This window comes from Neopsephotus bourkii, unplaced genomic scaffold, assembly GCF_033783945.1.
Source record: "Neopsephotus bourkii isolate Nb327-2 ecotype Australia unplaced genomic scaffold, CSIRO-AGI_Nbou_v1 NB_256, whole genome shotgun sequence".
Lineage (NCBI taxonomy): Eukaryota > Metazoa > Chordata > Aves > Psittaciformes > Psittacidae > Neopsephotus > Neopsephotus bourkii.
The window spans coordinates 1,939,129-1,962,241 of NW_026900765.1; the positions used below are offsets into that span (position 1 = coordinate 1,939,129).

At 36.8% G+C, this 23,113-nt stretch overlaps 1 protein-coding gene across 1 annotated transcript in view; it reads right to left on the bottom strand.

Moving 5' to 3' along the window:
* SRFBP1 (serum response factor binding protein 1) overlaps nt 1–23,113 on the bottom strand; it is a 69,340-nt gene that overhangs the window by 13,600 nt on the left and 32,627 nt on the right. The window contains exon 4 of the mRNA XM_061346054.1: nt 10,217–10,288. Coding sequence (XP_061202038.1) covers nt 10,217–10,288 — 72 coding nt within the window. The remainder of the gene's footprint in view (nt 1–10,216; nt 10,289–23,113) is intronic.

Below are 23,113 nucleotides of genomic sequence, written 5' to 3' on the forward strand. Positions count from 1 at the left end.
TGAAAAAGAAAATGGAAATTGGAAATACAAATTCAGTTCACCAAAAAAATTACTAAAACATCAGAGATAAACATACCAGTTCTTTGGCATCAAAATTTTCCATCATTAAATTTACTGAGGGAGTATATGCATTCAAAACTTACTCTAATGATAAACACATGTCAGATATATATGGAAGCCCTGACATTACTTGAGCATATCAGCAGATGATAGATGTAAAATACATGGAAATCCTGGATGTTCACATTCTATAACAGGTATTTCACTGTATGGCACACAGAACAGTCACCTTTATGCTCAGAGGCTCTTGGTCATCTTCTGGGCCATTACATTATTATTACTTAACTCTGGCATGCAGAATTTCCCTAATGCGTAACCACTCAACCATTTCAATCATTATGCGGTTATTTGAATGCTAAACCCAAGAAAAGCTAGACAATCAGCCTTTAAATTTAATGCTGTTACACTTTCACTAACTGACTAGTTACTCATGTTTCCCATACTTTCTCTCACTTAGTAATCTTGCCATACAGGGGTAATCTGACGTAAGCTTATGCTCTCATTTTACCAAGCTGTACCTTTCTAATGTAGCCAGTCCTAGCAGCAACATTCATTGACATTCAAACTGATGAGATTTCTTTTTTTTTTTTTGAAGAGAATTCCAATAATGTAAGAACACCTAACTTTCTGTTTTTAAAAGTTCAAGCAATAGTGCCTCTAGCTCTTTTCATCTAATTTTCCACTGTTAACAGACTGATGGGCTTCATACCGGGCATACTGAGCTGAAGAGCTTTTGTTTTTTTTTTAAAGTTTTTCATAAATCTCAGTTTCTTAATTCTGAGTTGCAGCACTTTAAAAAGTGATCTGGATAGGAAAGAGGGGAAGAAATCAGACTAGTTTTGTACTTCATTTTTATATAATATATAATAAAAACCTAATAAAGTTTCATTTATAAAAATAAGAGCAAAAGACAGCAGCAGCTGTTTTTCATTTTTAGAAATATCAAGAATGTATTTTTTTTCCATGATTTTGTAATGCAGTTCTGAGTCACACTAAAAACCATATATGCAAAAAGAGCTTTTCCAGTTAGTAATGTGTGAGCAGCTCTCAGTCTTTAAAATAAGTGGCTACAATTGTATAATATAACATTAAAGTCATCTGGACACTTTAAATCCTCTAAGCAACCAAAATAATGAAACATTTAAACTCATGTATATTCTAATTTACATCCTTTCTTCTTGCACTTACATTCAGTGCCAACTCTATGGTGCTTCTTAAAACAAGATCAAGCAGAAATGAACAATGGCCACCATTCCTTCAGTGGTACACTGATCTCGGTTTCTCACACACACTAAAAAAAGCCCTGCTATAAGTTAATGCTTTTAAAACCACCTGCAGTAACCCTGGCTACAATTGCTCAATAGGTACCAATACCAGTACATAGAAGATTAGCAGGAAAACACTCTGCTTTCTTATTTCATTGAGCATATCCTCCTTTCCCCTTCATGTGGATCAACTTTATAAACTGATTTCCTCCCTTATGGATGCACATAAAGGATGAAATTCTAAGATTGCATCTTTAATACCTAAATGAGTTAAAGGTAACTGAAAACTCTCAATATTATTATCCGTCCTAAATTCGTAGCTTCTCTAATCTCAGTTAACGTTTTCTGTTTGCTACCATAATTCTCACTGGAGACTGTAGTACATTTGTAGTACCCAATCTTTATGACAGTTGTAACTTCCATTCAAAAGCCTTCTTAGTGCTTCTCTTTTCCTGTAACATATTTGTGCTGTTTGACTTACAATACAGTGCTCCCCAACACAGCGCCAACATGCACATACATCCTACCCCATTATAAGTGTAAAAATTGCATCTGTTGAAGACTGGTGGAAGGAAGATACCTACTCCATCTGTGATGATGTTGTATGTCAAGTATCCTAGTTTCCCTCTGCTAACTTTTTAGGTTCAAGGGTTGGTATGAAAGCATTCATAAATTACACCCTTTCTCTATAGCTTAGCACTGGAGGTGCCAATCAGCTGGCACGGCAGGCAGTCTGATTTACCTTCACTCTTTACTGGACCAAGCTGCCTGGTACTAGTTTGACTATGATGCTCATCTTTCCTCTCCAGCTTTCTCTTGCACCAAAGGCTCCCCAGACACCTGGATCTCTCTATTTTATACCATGCTCTCACCCATTCATTGAGATTCTGAACCTTTGCCCTGCCTTTTGGCCACCATATGCAAACCTGAACAATACTGTGGAGAAGGGTACCAAGCACATTCTGGACCTTACTTTGTTTAAACCAAAACACAGCCCAAACCTTGAGAACTTACTATGCTACATTTTTGAACTGGTCGTGTTCGTTCCTCTCATCCCGTCTGCCCAGGAAAGCACAAAGCAAACCGACTCCCCATGAGCTTTATTGACAACAATATGCCTGCCCACATTCTGGTCTGACACACAGAATTAATGAAATTAAAATATTCAAATCAAAGCAATCACATCACTTTTGAATTTGAGTCTTATCTAAGGACAGGAATATATTTTAATCTTGAACAGTCAGCTCAGCAAGACAACAAAATTAGGTAATACAGCTTCACAGGAATGCAAATGAGTGGTAAAAAAAAAGATCCCTGGACCAGTAATATAAAATTTGACAGGAGACAGCCTTTATGTACCAAGAGATAAACACGGTACATCTGTGAAAAATTGCCAAAGTTACTAGCTGTTTATTTCAATACCAAATTTTTAAAAGATTCTTTTCATAATGGACAAAATCCAAGCTGTAATTAAACTGAGATTACAGCTGTTGAAGATGATGGTAGCTCTGGTCTATCTTCTTGCTCTTGATTGGTGGCACAACCCTACTGAGGTACATGTGTGGCATCTTAGTCTGAATGCAAAGGGACTAATGGAGAAAAGACCTACAAATTGGCACAAAGAAAGTAAGCGAAAGAGTGTGTGTGAAGAATGGCCACTCAAAGGTGGGAAGGCAATGGACAGAACACAGTACAGATAGGAGACTGAAGTCTCCCATTGGAAGTCTGGGAAATGAATGGCACTGGCTGGACTAGCAGACAGACGGACAACTGGGTACAGTAGTAGGTGGGAGTAGAGTGGAGAAAGATTTGTCAAAAACTGACAGACTTAATCTTACAGTGATGTAAAACCTAAGTTGCAATCACAGCAATGGACTCTAGGCTCTAAAATACAGAGGAGTATGCATAAAAGACATGCTGAGCTGCTTGCAGTTGAAGTGTTCACATTTGGAAGATGAGAAACTTTTAGGAAAAGAAAACAAAAACTAATCAGTCACACAGAGAAAGTATTTACGCCTGAATGTGAAATTCTTCACTTTGTCAGTAGTCTTAGGAAGACCACAGACGTTCCTGCTTAATGTTAACATCTGGTGATTGACATGGAAAATTCTCAGGAAACAGTGGCTTCATAGATTCAGTGTAACTTCCATTCAAATAGAGTCATAATGCTCAGGAGAAAAAGAATTCAATGTTGCAACACTCATTCCCAGCATCGTATCAATTATTTTAGCCTGTGTTACAGGAAATTGTGCTATTAAATCAATGCAACAGATCTCCAAAAACTTAAGATGTTGACAGATGCAACTATTACATAGAGAGAAGTGTATCTAGTATCTGAAATGCAAATGACATACCTTTATTTCCATATTGAAATAAGAAAATAATATAACATTTTAGGAAACGTTATAGGAAAATAAATACTATTCTCAGCATAAACACACAGTTGGAGAACGGAAACATCTTTGGACTTACAGGATTAATAAATTCATTTTATAGAAGTGAGTTTCCAATAGTTGATACTTAGGGGCCTGAGGGGAGGAATGAGATGGAGATTGAGTCCAGATATGTGACTATTAAAAACTATTAAGTAACAACATTTTCCTCCTACAATTATGCTCTGATATTCTATGAGTAATAGCTAATTTAAGAAGAATGTAACTGAGGGTTTTTATGGCTCCTTCAAAAAACACCAGCCATTCACCCCCACATTGACAAAGTCAAACCACAAAACAGCAAAGTGAAAATAATTGAGAAGCATATTATACAAAGCTAATGGACTATCACATCAATATTACACAAAAACCTGATTCATACAGTAGTTCTCTCCCTACGGTTTATGGATTGCATACTAAATATTTCCATAAACAAAGAATGTTAAAAATCCATGAGTAATTATCTAGTTATGCTGCTATTAGAGGCACTAACAACAGAAGTAGAAGTTTTATATCAATAATAACATCTATCCTAATCAGGAAGTTTTTGCAGTGAATAGAATTCTTCAGGGGGAACTTGGGGAAAGGAAGGAAGTTGTAGAAAAAATCCCCCAAAGCTCCAATGAAAGACAGCAACTATTCTTGTGCTTGATCCAAAACCCTTGAAGTTAATGGAAAGTCTTCAACTAAACTGCAAGAGACTTTGCATCAGGCCCCTTTTATGATTTTGTGCATTTCTTCAGATCAAATCCACAGAGAAAACCGAGGTTGGTGTTTTTTTTTATTTATTTTCTACTACAAGGTATAAAGTTAAAGATCACAAGTATACATTTAGGATTGTCAGCTAAAATAGAAACCTTTATATTTTTACGTTTAGAAAATGCAGATATGACTGTTCTTCCATGGATGCAGATGTGTTTAAATCAAAAGCTCTACTCATTTCAGAAGAGAATCCTTTTTTTCCCCATCACACAGTTAAGAAGTAACGGTATCATGTTTCAAATTTCTTTAATAAGGAAGTGTATACATTAGAATAAATGTTCTTCATTTATTACTTGTGTAACCATGTCTGGTATGGGTTAGCTTCTTATAACCAATGATTACTATCTAGTGATACACATAATTACTGACTGCTAATTAGTGCCGTGAAGTTAGCAGACTTTAATAAACTGCCTTTCATAGACTGTTGGTGTGAAATACGATTTCAGTGTAAATTTACAAAGCACATCATAAACCAGCACGAACACGGTGACTACCCTTGTCCTTGATCTTCTTTTGGTTGCTGATTTGAGAGAGATTTTGAACTGATACAGAGACTAATCTCACACCATCACCTGCAGAGTTTAAAACGGTGATATGAATCTGAGAAGATATAAAGGTAATGCATAATCAGCTCTGTCATCCTTTTTATCTTTGTCTTGGGCAGAAACACTCTTCTGCCTCTTTCTCATGTCCTTCTTACCGAAGGAATTCCTTAGTCCTGCACCAGAGATCCAGTGAAGTCATTGCAGAGTTTAGGAGGTAAACAGGGTGTTCTCACATGTATCAAGTAACAGTTCTATTGCTTCACAACACAGAAAACAGTTCTTATTACTGTTAGTATTTTAGCTGGTTGCCTGATCCAAATTCATTTGAGACATGTAGATAAAGAGACCTGAATATTAAATTCACTCGCCCCTGAAATAACTTCCAGAACTTTAAGTGTAGGATAACAGCCTCTGGGTATCCATTAAAAATACATGGACCTGGGACTAGACAGCAGTAATATTATCACTCCAAAATCATGTTAAGTCCAGCTGTCCTTACTAGGCAGCTTATACTTTTAATGATCAACATCACACTATGCATTAGGCTGCTCATTCAAATCCTGGCACATCATGCATGGCTATGCATGACCTGCCTGAGATCCTATTTCTAAAGCCTTCAAATTCCTTTTAAATTCAAAACAAGATGAAGTTGGCTCTTGAACATGAAGCAATACAAAATAAGCTCACCAGGCCTTACATTAGCAAGAAAAGAAAAAAAAAAAAAAAAAAAAAAAGAAAGTGCTCTTAAGAGCTAGTAATGGCTTACATTTCTGGATTTCTAGTCCAGAAGAATTTCTCAACACACTTAGAAATTGTGGGAAGCTTTTCAGTAATCTTGAGCCACAGAGGCATGTGGCATGGTCCCAACAACCTCTGAAGCTCAGAAGATATTCAAAATTTGCTCTGCAAATTCCTTTTTTCAGACAAGCGTCTGCATGATTCAAACGTGACAGGACTGGAGTAACAGATGAAAATACAAGACATAGTAGGAAAAGGTGGTGCACTTCTCAGGGACCACAGATTGCATCTCAGTTCAAAAAAAAGGAAACCTTTGCTACTTAGGTTGTGTGAAGATCGTATCTGGAAGCAAAAATCTGAGGATGTGTGTATCATCTGGAAATGTTTGTTGGTATTTCTGCAAGTCAGAAGCATGTGGTCAGTTCAAGCTTGGACAGTAATGTACACGGCTACTCTATTCTTCACATAAAGAATTCTTCATATGCAATAATCCTTTGCAGTTTCAATTGCCCCCCCCCCCCCTTCTTCCCCAAATCTGAAAGTTGGTAATTTTGAAGTACACAGACTTTACAATCTAGAAAAAGAGGTATTTTGGCTTAAGTCAAGATGGCACCTTAGATCATTGCTTGTATTAGGCAGTTTCATTATGCTGGAGCAGAATTTTGTCATTCTCAGTGTTTAGAACACAGGGTTGGTTTGTTTTTTGTGTTTTTTTTTTTTCCTTATAACCTATATACCAAAGACTTACTGGAAGAAACACTAAAGATGCTACAATTAGTCAAGATCTGTTAGAATAGTGCAAAGGCAGCACAATCAACTGTGGTTATGATGAAGATATTCTCAGGTAGACCAATATCCCATTTTCTGAAGAAACAGCACATACCTCATCGGTGTTTACAAATATGTAACGGGTGGGTGTCAGGATGATGGAGCTAGGCTTTTTTCAGTGATATCCAGTGATAGGACAAGGGGCAATGGGTGTAAACTGGAGTATAGAAGGTTCCACGTTAACATCAGGAAGAACTTCTTTACTGTGAGAGTGACAGAGCACTGGAACAGGTTGCCCAGGGGGGTTGTGGAGTCTCCCACATTGGAGATATTCAAGGCCCGCCTGGACAAGTTCCTGTGTGATGTACTCTAGGTTACCCTGCTCTTGCAGGGGGGTTGGACCAGATGATCTCTTGAGGTCCCTTCCAACCCTTGGGATTCTGTGATTCTGTGATAATTTCTCTAATACTGTAAAAATATTAATACATATTAACCTATATATCCTGTCTACTTTAATGTATCCAAGTTACTTTATAGTTATGCTAGCTAACATATAGCTAACATATAGGTATGTTAGCAATAAGTTGAAGGTAACAGTTAAGACCTTTGTCAGTTCCCAAGTCAGTTTCCTGCTTATAATGAACACCAGTTTTAGGATTAGCTTCCAATTTGTACATTTGGTGTGCTGGAGCATAACACTAATGAACAAAGCCTTCTGCAATAGTGCAGGTATAAGCACAGGTAGAAATACTAGTTCAAATGAACACTGGACAACAGACCTTCCACGTTTTTGATTTTATTAATGTCTGGCAAAATGTATTTGTTGTGGACAGTACAGAAAGTGCACAAAGCCTTAGTCAAAAACTGAAAAATACAGGATCTGCTGTTCAACAGCTGTAACTAAGCACCAACAATGTAAAGTCTAGCTAAAGTCGCATGACAACATTCATTACAATTTTTACAATGGAATTTATCACATGTTGATAGCAATGATGCCAGCCGCAGCAGTATTAAATTGGATTAAAATTATTTCAGCAGAAGTGAACAACTGTTCACCTTCTGTTTCTTGCCTTACAGTAACATTGTAAGCCCTATAATATTTATGAAAATTAGAAAAAGAAGCCTTGTTGTTATGTGGCTGATGACTCTTGCCAACTCACACTGCAACTATCATAAATCTGATTTTCTTATTAGCAACCATCAATATAGCCATATTGACAGCCAAATAATACAAACTTAACTTAGAGTGCCACTTGTTGAACACTTACCACAATTTTATTCTATCTGACTGAAATCTATATAAACTTTTTTAAAATAGAAAAATATGCTTATCTTATTCTGAAAAGTACTGGAGAAACATAGTAATGGAACATAAAATCTCAGTGGGCAGAAGGAATTAAACAAATATCTTGACTACGTGTCCACTACGCAAAACTAATATTCAGCATTCCACAGTGAATTAAAAGCAGACTGCCTTTTATCAATGAAAACAAACTGTTCCTGAAAATGAAAACAGCCACAGGATGTTTTCCTTTAAATATTTTGAAACTCAAGTTAATAAAAAGGTAAACAGTGTGGTCTGCATTTGATGTGACCTACAGAATATTGCTAGGTATAGGAAATCGGGTTTTTTTTTAAACTGTGTGCTTAACTAACTGTGGGAAAAGAGGAAATAATACATTGAAAAATTAACTTTTGTTGAAGCATAGAAGGGATGCTGCCTTCATCTGGGGATATGCTATGGCCAACCAATAAAATTATGATTGCTTAGCCACCACTTGTCAATAGCACTGTAATAATTACATGATCTTCTACTGCAGTAAGGTTAAAAACCCCTCTATCGGTTTAAAAAAGCAACAGCACCCACCCATAAACTTCATTTTAGACATGAGACACCTTCCCTACAACATATGAGATTAACAGAGTTCCACACCACTAGGAAACATGACCAGCAGCAGGAAATACCAGAAGTAACAGTTCTAAAACCAAAATCAATTCCATGAAGGTATCTGTATTATTTGTTTACAAGTCTTATAGCTAAATGAAAACCTACATTAAGTAAACACGGAAAACATACAGTCAACCATAACTCTGAATACATCACAAATAATAGGACAAAATAAACTAGTAAGATTAGTAGTACGTTTTGTTTTGGTGTTTTTTTTTATGTTCTTGGGAATAAGCTGTCCTCTTAGAAAACAAAATTCCAACTGTAAACCTGTTGATTTCTTCAAAACAAAAGCATCGATTATTTCATTTTAGGTCTCCTATGCTTTATGCAACCAGCATAAGCCTGATATATTCAAATTCTTGCCAGAAGAAACTCCTACAGGAAGTGACAAAAAGTCTATTTGAATTTAGCATCCCTCCTCAAGCACAAAATCCCTCTCTATATGTACTTGCACATCCAGAATCTTCACTTCTGCATCATTTCTAACAAAACAGTAACCAGTTTCTAAATAGCTCACTTTCAGACTTGAAAATCTTGGTCAAATAAATTTAAAGAAGAATGCTGCTTTTTTAGCTCCATGTTAGCATATCTGTGACCCTTTCCTCACTATCTTCTAACATTTAGAGAAGAAAAAGCAGTAAGATGCTTCCATCCAAATTTTGCTCCAGAAATACCAAATTCCTATGATATTTTCCTATTAATTTGATTTTGCTTACATGAAGCATGGAAATACTTCTAAGTGCTATGCTAATTGCTGAACTAGATCACACATGACTCTGCTTTGCAACAGCACAGTTATATTACATCATTATATAATGATGCTGTTACAGAAAGAAATTACCCAGTTCTACACCAAAAAATAGTCTATGGACTATAAAGAATACAGACTCCCTCAGTGGAGGACACACTGGAGTCCTCACTCCCATAGAAATTTAGGATAATGTGGAGGAAAAATACACAATGCTGATATTTTTGGCTCAGAATTGCTTTCTGCCATGATTTCTGCAGCACATCCCTTAAAACAGTACTTATTTCTGCTCTTCTTCACTTTTAGCATGTCCAGTAGCACTTAACCTCAACTACTGCTTATTCCATCAAGCAACTTCCCACTTGTACATCTTCATTTAATTTCTTATAACTATCACTAGTTAGTTAATATTTAATGATCTACCATCAGCAAGCTTTAGGAGAAACATCACACTGAAGTTAACGAGCCACAGGGATGTTAAAATTCCACCTTTATTTCAAGCTAACATTTGTCACGTTTTGTTAACATGTGGAAACTTCTCTCTGCATCTAAAAGTATTTAGAGCCTTTTTCCAAATGTTTTTGAAAGCCTAAATTACTTATACTAACTGAACCATGTATATGTATTATATAAACAAAACAGATTTATTTATAAAGGCTCAAACTCCACTGTTATGTTTCCTGGTATTCTATTTCAGTTAGTAAGGATTAGCTCACCAGCCTAGAGACAAGCCACTTTTATTAAAGAGTTATACAATTTTCTCTAGATATCACCTAGTGGATAAATTTCCTTAGAAAAGTAAGGTCTATAATGAAGATGCAATATAACATACAGAACACACTGTGCTAATGCATGTACTTCAACCCATGTATGTACCATTTCCTAAGGAGTGCTCTCACATTTGCAGAAGGAGGGAAACAAAAGAAAACAAAACCCAAAAGCCTTACCTTTCTGCAGACACTTTCAAAATTAATTTCTGTCCTAAGTGCAAGTCTGGTAACTTCATCTGGCTTTAATTCCTGCAGACAAAAGATATAGTGATTCTTCTTATGATCAGACTTTACGAAATATCTCCTACTACTGAGGGTAATAAGAGATTTTCAACAGCAAAATATGCAGAAAGGTGATTTCATTTACAAAAATATTTACACTGCCTGTGCTGTGCTACAAATAAACTTCCAAATGCCCCACATCTTAGACTATGAAGCTAGTATCAGAAATCATCAACATATGTGAATATACAAGTTTAAGACAATAAAAAAGATTTTGAGAAGAAAAAAAATCTCTTTTCTGAAGAGTGACTACACATGCAGTTTTCATTCCCAGACTTTACCATTTCCATTGGCAGCTGGAACAGAGGAATGAAAATCCTGGGCAAGCAGATTTTGTTAAAAGTTGGTATTTTACAAAACATGTCCCTATGACTGATTCCTTGTTATTCTAAAATAATTAGTTTGTATATGTTGCATTACAAAATACCTATTAACCTTATCAAATTGAACTCACTGAATATTGCTTTTTCTTCCTGGGGCACTACATCAAATAAATCATATTACATACCAGTTGTTTGCCAGATGGCTATTTTAAAAGCAGTTCAACTACAGTTACGAAGAGCCCAAATCACTTCCACACATTCATAGTTCTGAAAAACCCAAAACTTTGTGCAAACTTTGTACAAAGAAACCTAGTTACTCTTATAACTTTCACCTAGATCCAGCCTGTATCACAGTGATAGTGATACTTCTTCAACACCTCGAGAAAATTATGTTTGCTGAGTTTCTAGAACTCCAGGAAAGAAGTGAACACTTAAATATAAAACATGAAGCAGCCTGCAGACTTCCGTAGATGCAATGTTAGGAAAATTTTAGGAAAAACTAAGGTGCTTACTTTCTTATAGATGGTCATACCTTGCGTTTCAAAATATTGTATTGTCCTTCCTTCTCTATGTTAGATACCATACAGAGAGTCTGCATCACACCTACATCTTTAAGGTGTGGCATAAATTACACGCCTTAAAGCTATAAGGGTAACATGTAACAATGGGAATAAAGGAACAGTTGAAATCAAACTAACAGACCAAAAAAATTATTTTTGTGAATGTCAGAAGAGCTTCCTCATAATGAGGTCTAAAAGTCTGCAAAATAATCTCCCAAAGGTACTGGTGGAAGCCCAATCACTTGAAGGACAGAATCCAGACTGGAAAAACACTGGTGGATGTAGGAAACAATCTCCCACTGGCAGATGGACAGTTGGATGACCTAACAGAATCTAGAGATGGAAAAGACCTATGATTCAGTTTTCCATGACTTCCCAAAGCATTTCACAGATGGTGAAAGCAGGACACTGCAGTTAAGTGACATGCTGACTGTCACATAGCTGGTTATGTTGGCAGCTATGAACAGAGCTCTGGAACCCAGTACTATTCATTAAATCAAGCTGTTGCTTTATTTTTTTTTTTTTTTTAAAGATAACTTCTATAATTGTCATCCCAAATTAAACTATTTCCTATCTCTTTAGGATTTAAATGCAACAACCTGTTTCAGATAGAAGGCAGGCAAACTTCACCAATACCTACGCTGGAATGTCAAAGATTTAATTTTTGCATGACAATATTACAGAATTTCATTAACAATGCAGGACCATGCATAATAATGAAGAAAGAATTACAATCTGGAATGTGAAGTCATGAATGGAGCTTCACTGAAATGCTTGGTATCCAGAACAAGGCCAAGAACCTCCTGTTAAGGCTTAAACCCCCAAATCTATAAAGCATCTCCTTTACTTCTCTTAGATTTAAGGTAATACAAGCATTTTTGACTTACATATAGACTTTAGCAGCACCCTGGTTTTGTAAAAGCAGCCATGTAAGTCCAGTTATTGGAATAAATGGACCTTTCCCTGACTCAAAAAAAGAACCCTTGTATTGAATATATATTATGAAATTTTCTTTCACATACTATGTTAAGGGATGGTTTAAGTGACTGCAACCTCCAGCATCTGTAGGACCAGTCCAGGGATTCTCCCAGTCCTGCTGCTGGAGCCCTGCCTGGTGCATCCAAGGACTTGGAAGTCTCCATCCCAGTTTTGTAGATGTGGCAGCTGCTTTCTCATTGGCAGGTTCAAACAGCTGTGAAGCTCAGCTATGGAGCTAGCTGCCACAGACAAGATCCTGTCTTTGACAGCACCCACATGTAACACACCCAGGACTCAGAAGAACTTAAGTATAGCCGGTCAAGCCCTCTTTCTCCTTTTCATGTGGTCAGGATTGGAAGTATGCCCTTTCCCATCCCCTCTAGATTCATGAACACGCACGTTTATGGATCCCTCGAGTATCTCTGTCCATCTAATACCCCTCTGCCTGGGTCCAGAGCCCTTTCACTCACTTCTTGGGCCTCCTACTTGCTGGCTGGAAGCAAGCTGCTACACAGGCAGATAATGCCCACACACTCACAGCTACTCTTGTCTTAAAGGCACCTCATGTTCACTCGTTCCTCCCAAACACTAGCAGGGCCCTCAGCCCACCTGACATCCCTTCCCAGACCCAGTGCCTCCCACTAACTGCTATTTCAACTTGAACTAGTGAATTACACTAGTCAGAAACACACACGCAGGATAAAACCATGTGAGAGTACAGATACTCTGCCTGGCCCCATCAGTAGCAGGCACCAAACACACAGGCTGTGAACTGTGGTCCCAGTTCAGATGCTGTGCCAAGAGCCTCATTTGCTTCACTTGCCCCAGTGAAGCAAGTAAATCTCACCCAGCTGCACCAAAGACACACACTGTCCCTGCCCTCCCCACCTGGAATACATGCTGCTCCTGCCCCTGTGTTGCTGGAAGCAAGACCCTCAACCCTCCCTGCTGCTGACACTGTAGGCTCATGGCACCTACATTCCAGGTCTGATTCCAGCTGTGGGCTCAGCATCCACTTATGCCAGTCCTCCCCATAGCTGGCACCAAGTTCTTAAGAGCACTAGCACACACAGGATAAAAAATGAGATTACACAGGGAAAGCTTTATAAAAAGACAAGAGAATGGCAATCAGACACAAAACATGGTCAGATGAGTATACTGACTGGCAACAGCTGGGACTGGCCCCTCCAATTCCTGCTCCCATCTATGCCCCCTCAACATTGTTTTGCATAGTCCACAGGTCCCCCCATATCTCAAAATCCTCACATTCCTATTGTTTCCCATTCTTATCAGTTGCAAAATCCAGGCTCACCTTCCCCAGAGCAATACCAGTAATTTTCTAACAGCCCATTACATAGTGCTGGAGACTTTTGTCTTTGTCACTGTCTCTGTTACCCCTTGTCCGCTAGCTCTACTCCTCTGCATTCTTGTTCACTCCTTCCCCCTTCACTTATTATCCCCTCAGCATTGAAAGGTCCACTACTGGAGACTAATAATGAAGATAAATCTTAGCACCTTCCACATGCTCTCATGTATCATAGCTGCTTTTTGAAATCATGTTAATACTTGGTAACATAACATCCTGCGCCAGCCCATCTCCAAGTTCAGTGAGATGCTACATTCCAAGAGAAGAGGGAATACAAGGTACCAGATAAGTATGCTACTTTATGAAGTATCCATTCCACAATAATCCAAGACTAGGTTAATACAGATAAAGCCCCCCTGGCAACCAACACACACAAACTCATCTCTGGCAAACATTTTAAACAACCCTCAATTTATTTATTTTTTTTTCTTTTCTTAAAAAGCCATCAAAATAAAGTCCTGACTGCCCTTAAGGCCTGATGAGAAACAAGTAGTGGGATATATACTTTTATATTTGGGTACATACTTTTCCCCTGTATGCTGACAATGTTTTCTTTGTGCGAAAGAGACTACAATTACAAGTGCTACTGACTGTCAGACATGCTACCAGCACTGACAGCACCAGTGCCCTAGCTGGCAAATGCTGGTGTACTTACAGATAATGTGTAGTAAGCAACATGGGGCACAGACTGTTTTCTGAAATGCCAGTGCTATGTGTCATGTATAGCCAGTAACTATGGGCGGACCAAGACTGGCCTGAGTTGAGAAAAGGGAGTCCTGAGGCACAAGAAGGGATATGGTGGCGTGCAGAAGAGGTAGCTGCGGGCAACCATCTCGTACCAGAGGCAGTAACCTCACCCCACTACTTACAGAAACTTAGAAAAACAGGGTGTTTTTTTTTTGTTGTGGTTGTTACCTCTTCTTTAATGATGAACTTCTTATATAAACTGCAACTGCCTTACACAGAAAGGCAAGGCTATATTGGACAGAAATATGCCAAACATAAATGGCATCTGGAAAACATGATTTCATGCCAATATTGATCATGGTTGCTGAGACAACATTACCTATGCTATACTGAGGAGGATACAAAACAACTCCAGCTGGATGAGGCTTTGACACATCTCAGCAATGAAGATTATTCACATAAAATGTATTCCCAGCTATGGTGTCTAATGCAGTTTTAGATGACTCAGAGTTAGAAAAAAAAAAAAAAGTCTGCCAGTAGTGGCCTGTGGAAGCATTTTAGTAGTCCTCACACTATTAAAAATCACTCAGTTTCAGTTTTGTTTTGACTAGTATTTTTCTTCTGCCTTTATCATACAATTTAATTAATTGTCCTCATTTTTCACATTCTCTTAGCTGTATGAGTGTTGAACCTTTCCTTATGAAATCACTCCATATACATCATCTTTATAACATGATTTCTGTCTTTAAAGAAAGAGGGATTTCTATAAAAAACAGGTAGTAGTATCATGGTATATACAAGCAGAAAACAACACCCATTATGAAAAACTGTATTTTGTACCCTTGAACAGGTGTTTGAGACTGCTTTCTCAAAAAGTTTCTTAGATTTTTTTCTACAGCATTCAGTCTGACTTTGCTGTTTCCTTCATCTTTCTAGGCTCCTTTGTGAGGAGAAAGGCATAGGAAAAAACCCCAATCCTTGCCAGGAAGAACGGTGAGTGAACCTGGGCAAGGCAGAGATCTGATATGCTGAGTACGTTCAGGATATCTTATCTCTCATTTCTTTACCTAAGCATTTTAGAAGTTTTTGTGTACCTGTTTCAAGTGTTACAGCTAAATGGTTTTAACTGCATTTTATTTAAATTTAGCATTAACTTGCTAAATTAATTAACCTGGGAGGCATAGCAAGGCTCTTCTGTGTAGTATGGGCAGGATTCTGTAAACTGGAGGAGCTGACATACTGAATTTCCATAGCACATCCTCTGTCCTAAGCTCCAAGTGTAGTTCACCCAAGAGCAAGTCCTCATTTAAGCCACATGGCCAGTGGATGAACAGACCTATTTCTAGGATTGGTGGGTGCAAGGTTTTTTGGGATTTCTTAGTAACTGTTTTTAAAGGAAAAAAAAAAAAAAAGTCAGGAAAGCTTTTAGCATCGACGTATTTAGATACTCACTTGACTTCTGAAGGGCACTAATATTCTGAACAAGTGACTTGGCAGTCTGTATACCTTCTCAATTTTCTGGTCATCAGTCAAATTCAGACCTGTGACAGGACTGGCCCTAACAACACTGGTCCTACACTCCAAGTCAATCCAACTCTTATGTACATAAAGTGTCTGAAGTCTGCTGCAACAGGAGGCAATGGCAGGTGTCTTTAGATGCGAAATGCTGAAATGCTGGATCAAATTCCATATGAAAAAAGTATGGTTTTTACTTGCTATGCTTTCAGATTGTGCTGTATTTTTAGTAGAAATGTATGGGCACAAAGACTAGAGGTTTCTAGTGGCAGCTAGCAAGAGAATTTTTAGTATCTAGCAGTGTTACTATATCCATTTAACTTAATGTATTATTATTATTATTATTGGAACATTTTAATGATTATCCAATCTATTTCTTAGCACCAAGTAAAATAAATTGTGTGGTTACATCATTCAGGTGTTCTCATGACATCATTTGGCCAGAAGAGATAAATAGGATTTGGGAATTGTTGCAGTGAACAAAGCAGAAACTCATTAAAACAAAAGCCTGAATCTTTAGGTGACAAAAGCTTTACCGCAGAAGATGCAGTCACAAACAAGTAGCAAATACAGTGTTCTGAATTTACCAAACATCAGGTTACAGTTAGAGAAATTTGAGACAAAATCAGTAGACCTCTCTGGCAGGATTTCATGCAACTTAAAAGGTGATCGATAAAGATGAGAGGGACCTGGATTGCCTGGCTTCTGCTGAGGGCAAAAAGGTAAAGCCAAATGGAAGATTAAATTTCCAGGAGCAAGAAAGACTACAGGCCCTTTGTCTAGAATGAGAGTTCTCTTCCTTTAAGATATTACAAAGACAGATAATGCATCGCATTTTACTCCAATGTTAAAAATCTTGGTTATAAAATGAGAATGCAGAAAAGACTTTAAAAGGTTACACAGAGACAAATTTTCATTCTGTGGCAGATGAAGTTTGGGACATTTAATTACTCAAAAGGGACTTAAGAGTGACCTGTTAATAGTTGGTAAGTCCTGGCAGAAAGGCAGCCAGCTACTCAAAAGTGCTTAACTTTTTCTGTTGGTAAAATTAGGTATTTTGTAGTAAGACAGACATCTTGGTATAGCACTAATCTGTTTAATAAGCTTATCAATAAGTTTATGTCACACTTAACTAGACAATATCACATTTTCTCACCAGTTTAAATTTTCTCTCCTGCTGTTTTGTTTATTAATTGTACAATAATTCCCCTCCTGGCAATACTATTAATCTTGGTTTCTCATCTGGTAAAAGGGGAGCTTTGAAAGATACAGCCGGGGGGGGAGGGGATAGTTGGTTTTGTGTTTTGTTTTTCTTATATTGGCAGAGTGCCATTTAGTTTGTTATGGTGGCCCACTAACGAGACTTACATCTGTACAAATTCTGTATGTGTATGTATATATATAACTGTATGTGTGTGTATGTGTATGTATATATATAACTGACAAAAGATTTAGATTTATAAACTGTCAGGGGAAAAGTGTGTCACTTTTTCTTCATAATGAGTTTGATATAACCAGTTAGAGTTCTGCATTTCCTGAAAACAAGCCTTCATAGATGAAGCAAACTTGTAATCTTATCATGGATTTAGTTTCTTTTTGAAAAGCATATAAACTTTCAGGTAAACCATAGCTGATTTATTTCATTGCTTTGAAGATACCACAGTTTTGTGTACTTTCATAATGGTATTACTTACAGTAAGATTCAAAGACTACTTATGCTCAGAACGATCTTCTGCAGACTTAGGAGAACAAATGGTTATGACAGGAAGCCATCCAGTAATTAAATTATAGGGAAAAAAGAAAAAAAAGAAGCTAAAGACCTGTTCTTCCTGGCAAGATAACACTGAGGATTTTCAATGTTTGTGCATATTTACACCACAGCCTACACCTTCCAGATAGAGAAGGTGAGGAAATCTATTTGGGAGCTACTGTCATGACTTCTTTGGTGACTCGCTGGCACCTCACTGGCATAAACCCTTGCTTTTTAAACTAGAGATGGACACAAAAATCTAAGTCACACAAACATGTAAAGCTTAAAAAAAATACACAGTACTCTACTGGGTGCTAACAGAGACCACCACAGAAGATAGTAATTGACCACTGTAGTGATGTGGTTTGATAAAATTTCAAAGTATACGGACGCACAGATTTAGCTTTCCATAGAAGTTAAGTTTTACTGTAAATACCTGTGTCATAAAGAACAGACAACTACAGGAAAGCAAAACCACAACAAAACCAGATTCCATAGATCTTTTTTTGTTCCATCAGTCTAGCCAACAAACCTTTTCCCGGAAACCTGACTGGATGACTTGATTCTATATCATCATATACTGAACCAGAGGTTTTATCCAGTGGAAATGAAGACATTTTCTCTATAATTGCAGACAAATAAAATGAATTATAATTTAAATACATTCCCCTGTATCATTAGGGTTTAAGATTATTATTATGTCCTACAGTAATTACAGTATCTTTCACTTATCAAATACCCAGATTCTGTATTACAGAGGAAGGAAGCATAAAAAGAAAGCGTTGTACTGTTGCTCATTTTCCTAAAGTATACACTGAAGAAAATGTCATGTATTTTTTTTAATGACTTTGCGTGTTTTATCAATTGCCTTACATTTTTCAAAAGCTTTATAGAATTTAATACTGTTTTATCCTGCCTGTTATTTTAGCAAATGACTTCTCAAAATAAAAATAACCTTCCTTGAAACCATTAATTATCAGCCCTGTTGGATTAATAACAACTTTGGCAGGAATACTACAGAACAGATTAAAGAAAAATAGTAAAACTTAATTCTCATTTTAAAACAACAAAACCAAGTCAGTCACTAGAGGAAATTACCAGAACTTCCCTCAGAAATGAAAGCTGTAGAAATACCTTATTTTAAAGGAATATTTGGCATTTAGTTTTGATACTAATTAACTATTACTAACCTGTTAAAAAAAAAAAAAAAAAGGTAACTCCAAAATTTAATCATTGGGAATGCAAGAATGCATTTTGAGTGGAACTTGCCTAGCAATTGTTCTTTTCTAAACTACACTGGTGTCAGGTTTTTGCTGGCACCAATTTCAAACATTACTAAATGTCTACAGTATTGCTGTCTCAGTTTAGATCCAAGTGAAATTCAATGTCAACCTGTGAGTTTTCATTTACTAAGTTTCACACTACAAAGCTTTATAGTTTTCTGTTTTTTATTATTCCTTGGAAAATTAGAGTTATTAAAATACTTATCAAACAAAACTACACAATATTCCTCTAAACATCATTTTGTCCAAATGGTTACCTTCCTCTAGCTAAATATCCTTACTCTGCTACACTGTACAAGCTCTCTTAAAAAGCAGACCACACAGCTGAGGCAAAGACTACTTATTCATGCAGTATAGTAACAAAACTAAATGAAAAAACAACTCCCCAAAAGAAGACTTAACATCGCTAGTTTAAGCTGTTGTAAAATACTCAAAAGTTATTCTGCAAGTATAGACTGCTCTTTTCTGCCACGTTTATAAACTAATTTAATATTTCAAGAGGCATGCAAGTCAAATGCCAGCAATTACATCAGTCTACTGAGATGAACACTGTGAACTCGGCATTTTATTTAGTCAATTAGATTAAAGGAATTGTTTAATCTTGGAGGTTCCCATCTGATTCAGAAGCCACATTCAGGAAGCAACAGTCACTGCTTTCATCACAGGGCATATAAAAAAAAAATTAAGTTAGCCAACCTGTAATCTTGTGACAATTTCAGAAGTAGAAGGTTCTATGAAAGTAAATGTCAATTACAAGCATTCAAAAGAAAAGTTACAAAAAAGGAAAGAATAAGCTCACTGGATTATTCAGTACAGCAAGCATGATGATGCCAAAATTACCATTATTTGATTTTTCTTTTTCTTCAAACATCTTCTAGCTCTGAATGTCAGTGTTCACTTGCACTAGTACAATCTGTAATTTCACTCTGTACTGGAAATTTGTTCCACATTGCTCTTCTAATATTAAAATAACAACCACATGCAATTTCAGGGTTAACATATTTCCAGGCAGTCCTATGTTGGCTGGAACTGTCTTCGGTCTGGAATTACTATCCCCGGTATTCACAACCATTGCCAGTATAGCTGGTTGCCAGATGAACTGTTTGTGTAAAAATTTAAAGAAAAACAGTGTTACTTGCCAGAAGGGGACGCTATGCACAATTAACAGAAATCTGCCTCCTCCATTTGGCCTCGTTTCTTCCAGCAGAAGCTTAAGCCAGCAAGACTGCCACCAAAGCAATCAGGAAAAAGATGTGCTGTCTTCTCACAGTGCTCCTAATGAACACAGTGACTGACAAATTGGTGCAATACAGCTAATAATCTCCACCAATAGATTCTGGTTTGAAATAGATACGGAAACAGAAATGAATAATGAAAACAGAAGAACACGGAGAGATGCAGAAAGAGGTAGAAGAGCACAAATACTCAAAGCCATACCTATACACAGCCCCTTTTTCTCTGCTTCCAGAGAGCATGAAGTTCTAGGATTAGACACAATGGAGAAAAATATTTCCTTCCTCCATTCCCTTTCCCCCTATGCACTTATCTCCAGGAAAAGTACTCCTCCTGCAGTCTTTCCTTAAAGCGTCATTGAAAATAAATACATTACTTTTTGTCCTTTCCCAGAGATCCTTGAAACTTGAGCAAGACAAACCTGCAATCTTATTTTTTCAAGGTGAGGGGTAAAGTTGGAAAGAAGAGATCTGGCAAAAAAACATGAAAAAAAAAAGATTTTTTCTTTTGCTTCAGCACCTGCAGATTTCCAAAATGGCTGCTAACAGCAAAGTATTGATATACAAAGTGCAAAAGAGCTATCCAGGACAAATACATGACTCATGTAAACATCCAAAAATCAACAGCTCACCTTGTATCCTGGGGCATCCTATCGCAATTTTGTTAAACAGTCTGTAGATGCTATGCTGTATCTCAGATTATTCTTAACCCTTTTCTGTATACTTTTACTAGCTTTTCTTTTCCTCCCTCAGCCTTTTTTTCTTTCCAAATACACTAAAAAGACTTACGCAGTCTATGATAAAATGACTGATTTAAATAGGAACAGACTGTCTTCTGTCTGAAGACACAACATACCAATATAGCATTTTCACACAGGTATCTGTGGCAACCCCAATAACCACTTCCTTACTGGTAGTAGCAAATTTGATCCAGTGAAAATGAACCATTGGAAATGTAATTCTCACCACTACCACATGTGTTACTTTGCATTTATCACTACTGAATTTCTTTAGTCATTTTATTGTCCAGTTAGTCAGCTTCATAATATCATTTTGCGGTGTCTTAGTGTTAGCATTTACACTACCCTAAAATTTGGGGTGATCAAGCTCTGTCATTCATTCTCTTTTTCTGAATAATTTCCAGCACTGATCTCCAGAGAGCTCCACTGTTAGCTTCGCAGAACTATGAACGCTAACCATCTACACCTCTCTTAGGACTTATTATGTTTAACTCTGTGACTAAAAGAAAGTAATTCATATCCATGAACAGCTTTAAAAAAAGCCAGAACAGAACAAACAACCCAAATTAAACCACAAAAAAGAAAAAGCAAAAAACAAAAAACAAAAAAAAAAAAAAAAAAAAAACAACCCTGCCATAGGCTTTGGTGAAAACTAGACAATGGCTTTTTGGAAATAAACCACGATACAGATTCAATGAACAACATCCATTATGTACTTATTCCTTCAAAGAACTACCGCTGATTTGCAAGGTATGGCTTTCATCTATCTCCTAAAGGTACAATTATTCTGCCTCATCCTGTTCATCCATGTGCTCACTAAATCCATTCTTTAGTAAAAGTGCCAATGAGTCTGTCCAGCACTGAAGTCATATTTACATTAGCATTACATTCTCAGAACTGATTAAATGTATTTTTTTTTTCCTTTTTTGTAAGCAGGGGGCAACCATGGGGAAATAAGATTTTACACACAAAAGCATTAACTGGAATAAGAAGTTATAGCAGCTGCAGTCATCATTCTGAACTAATTAGTTTCCAAGTGACTATAAAGATATTTACAGTAGGTCTCCATTTTTTTTCCCCGCAACCTCTCTAATTAGAAGTAAGTTTAAAACATTTAGTACAGTATTAAAAAATAACTTCTTTTGTATCTGTGAAGAACAAAAGACCCAATTTCTGTGACATATTTCTTTGGAACAAAGAGTCTCCAAAAGAACAGCTGATTAACGATCCTGAGACAGTTTAATATCAATCCACCACACTAAGTAGATCTACTGTAATTGGAGATATTCTTCTTAGCTTATTCAGAATAAATTAAATACAAAGACCAGTTAGTTATACAGCAAGAAATTAACTAGAACTGCCTCACAGATCTCTCAGAAGGACCACTGTATTTAGCAGCTGTTAGTACACCTCACCATGGGATGGCCAAAACGTAAAGAAAGGGTATGCAGTGCTTAGAGAAACATTCTTTTCTATCTCAGGTTCAGCTTAATGATAGAGAAGGTTAATGAAGACGCCCAAGGTTGTGTACTGAAGTTAAATATATGCCGGGATGATGAAAGAAGTCAATGACAAACTATCTACTAGGACAACTATCTACTTGGAATATGCATAAATATTTTCAAAATGAGCACAAAACATGCTGATATTTGTGTCATTACTTTGACCAATAAAACAATAACTGTTTTGGTTCGCTGTCACTGCTCAATTTTCAAATAAATTAAGGCATATGGGCTGCATTAATCTTGTTTTTTGTACTACTGCAAAGGTTGCATCTTTATTAAAAGAAACAAAAAACACAGAATTCAGAAAGGAGTCTCATCTGCAAGCCAGATTTTTTTTTAAACGTGAAAATAGCTAATTTTGCATCCAACACAAGACTCAAGAGCAAAAAGCTTCATCTGCAAGCAACATTTTTAAGGCAATTGACAACCTTTACTTAAAACCTACTTTAGTATTTTCCTTCAGTTGTCCTAAATCCAATAAAAAGCTGTCTTTGTTATCTGTTTTCATTTTGTAGCTTAGAATATAGAAAAAACCCCACATGGTAACTGCTTCTATTGAAGTATCTTGTCAACAATGAAGTCTTGAAAATGAAGCTGGTGATGTTTCTACTGACTTTTATATTTAACAAATGCAGCTCATTTTTTTTCATGCAATCAAAGCAGTATCTGGTATTTAAAAAATCATTACCTCTGCTATCATAATGAAATGAAAGAGTAGGAATGGCTGCCAGCTGTTTTCTCATTCCAAACTAAAACTGTACAGTATGGGATTCTCCCCGCCTCCATTTTTCTCTAGGTTTCCTTACAGTTATAAATGTTTTTCTTATGCTTGCTACCTATGAAAAAAAATAAA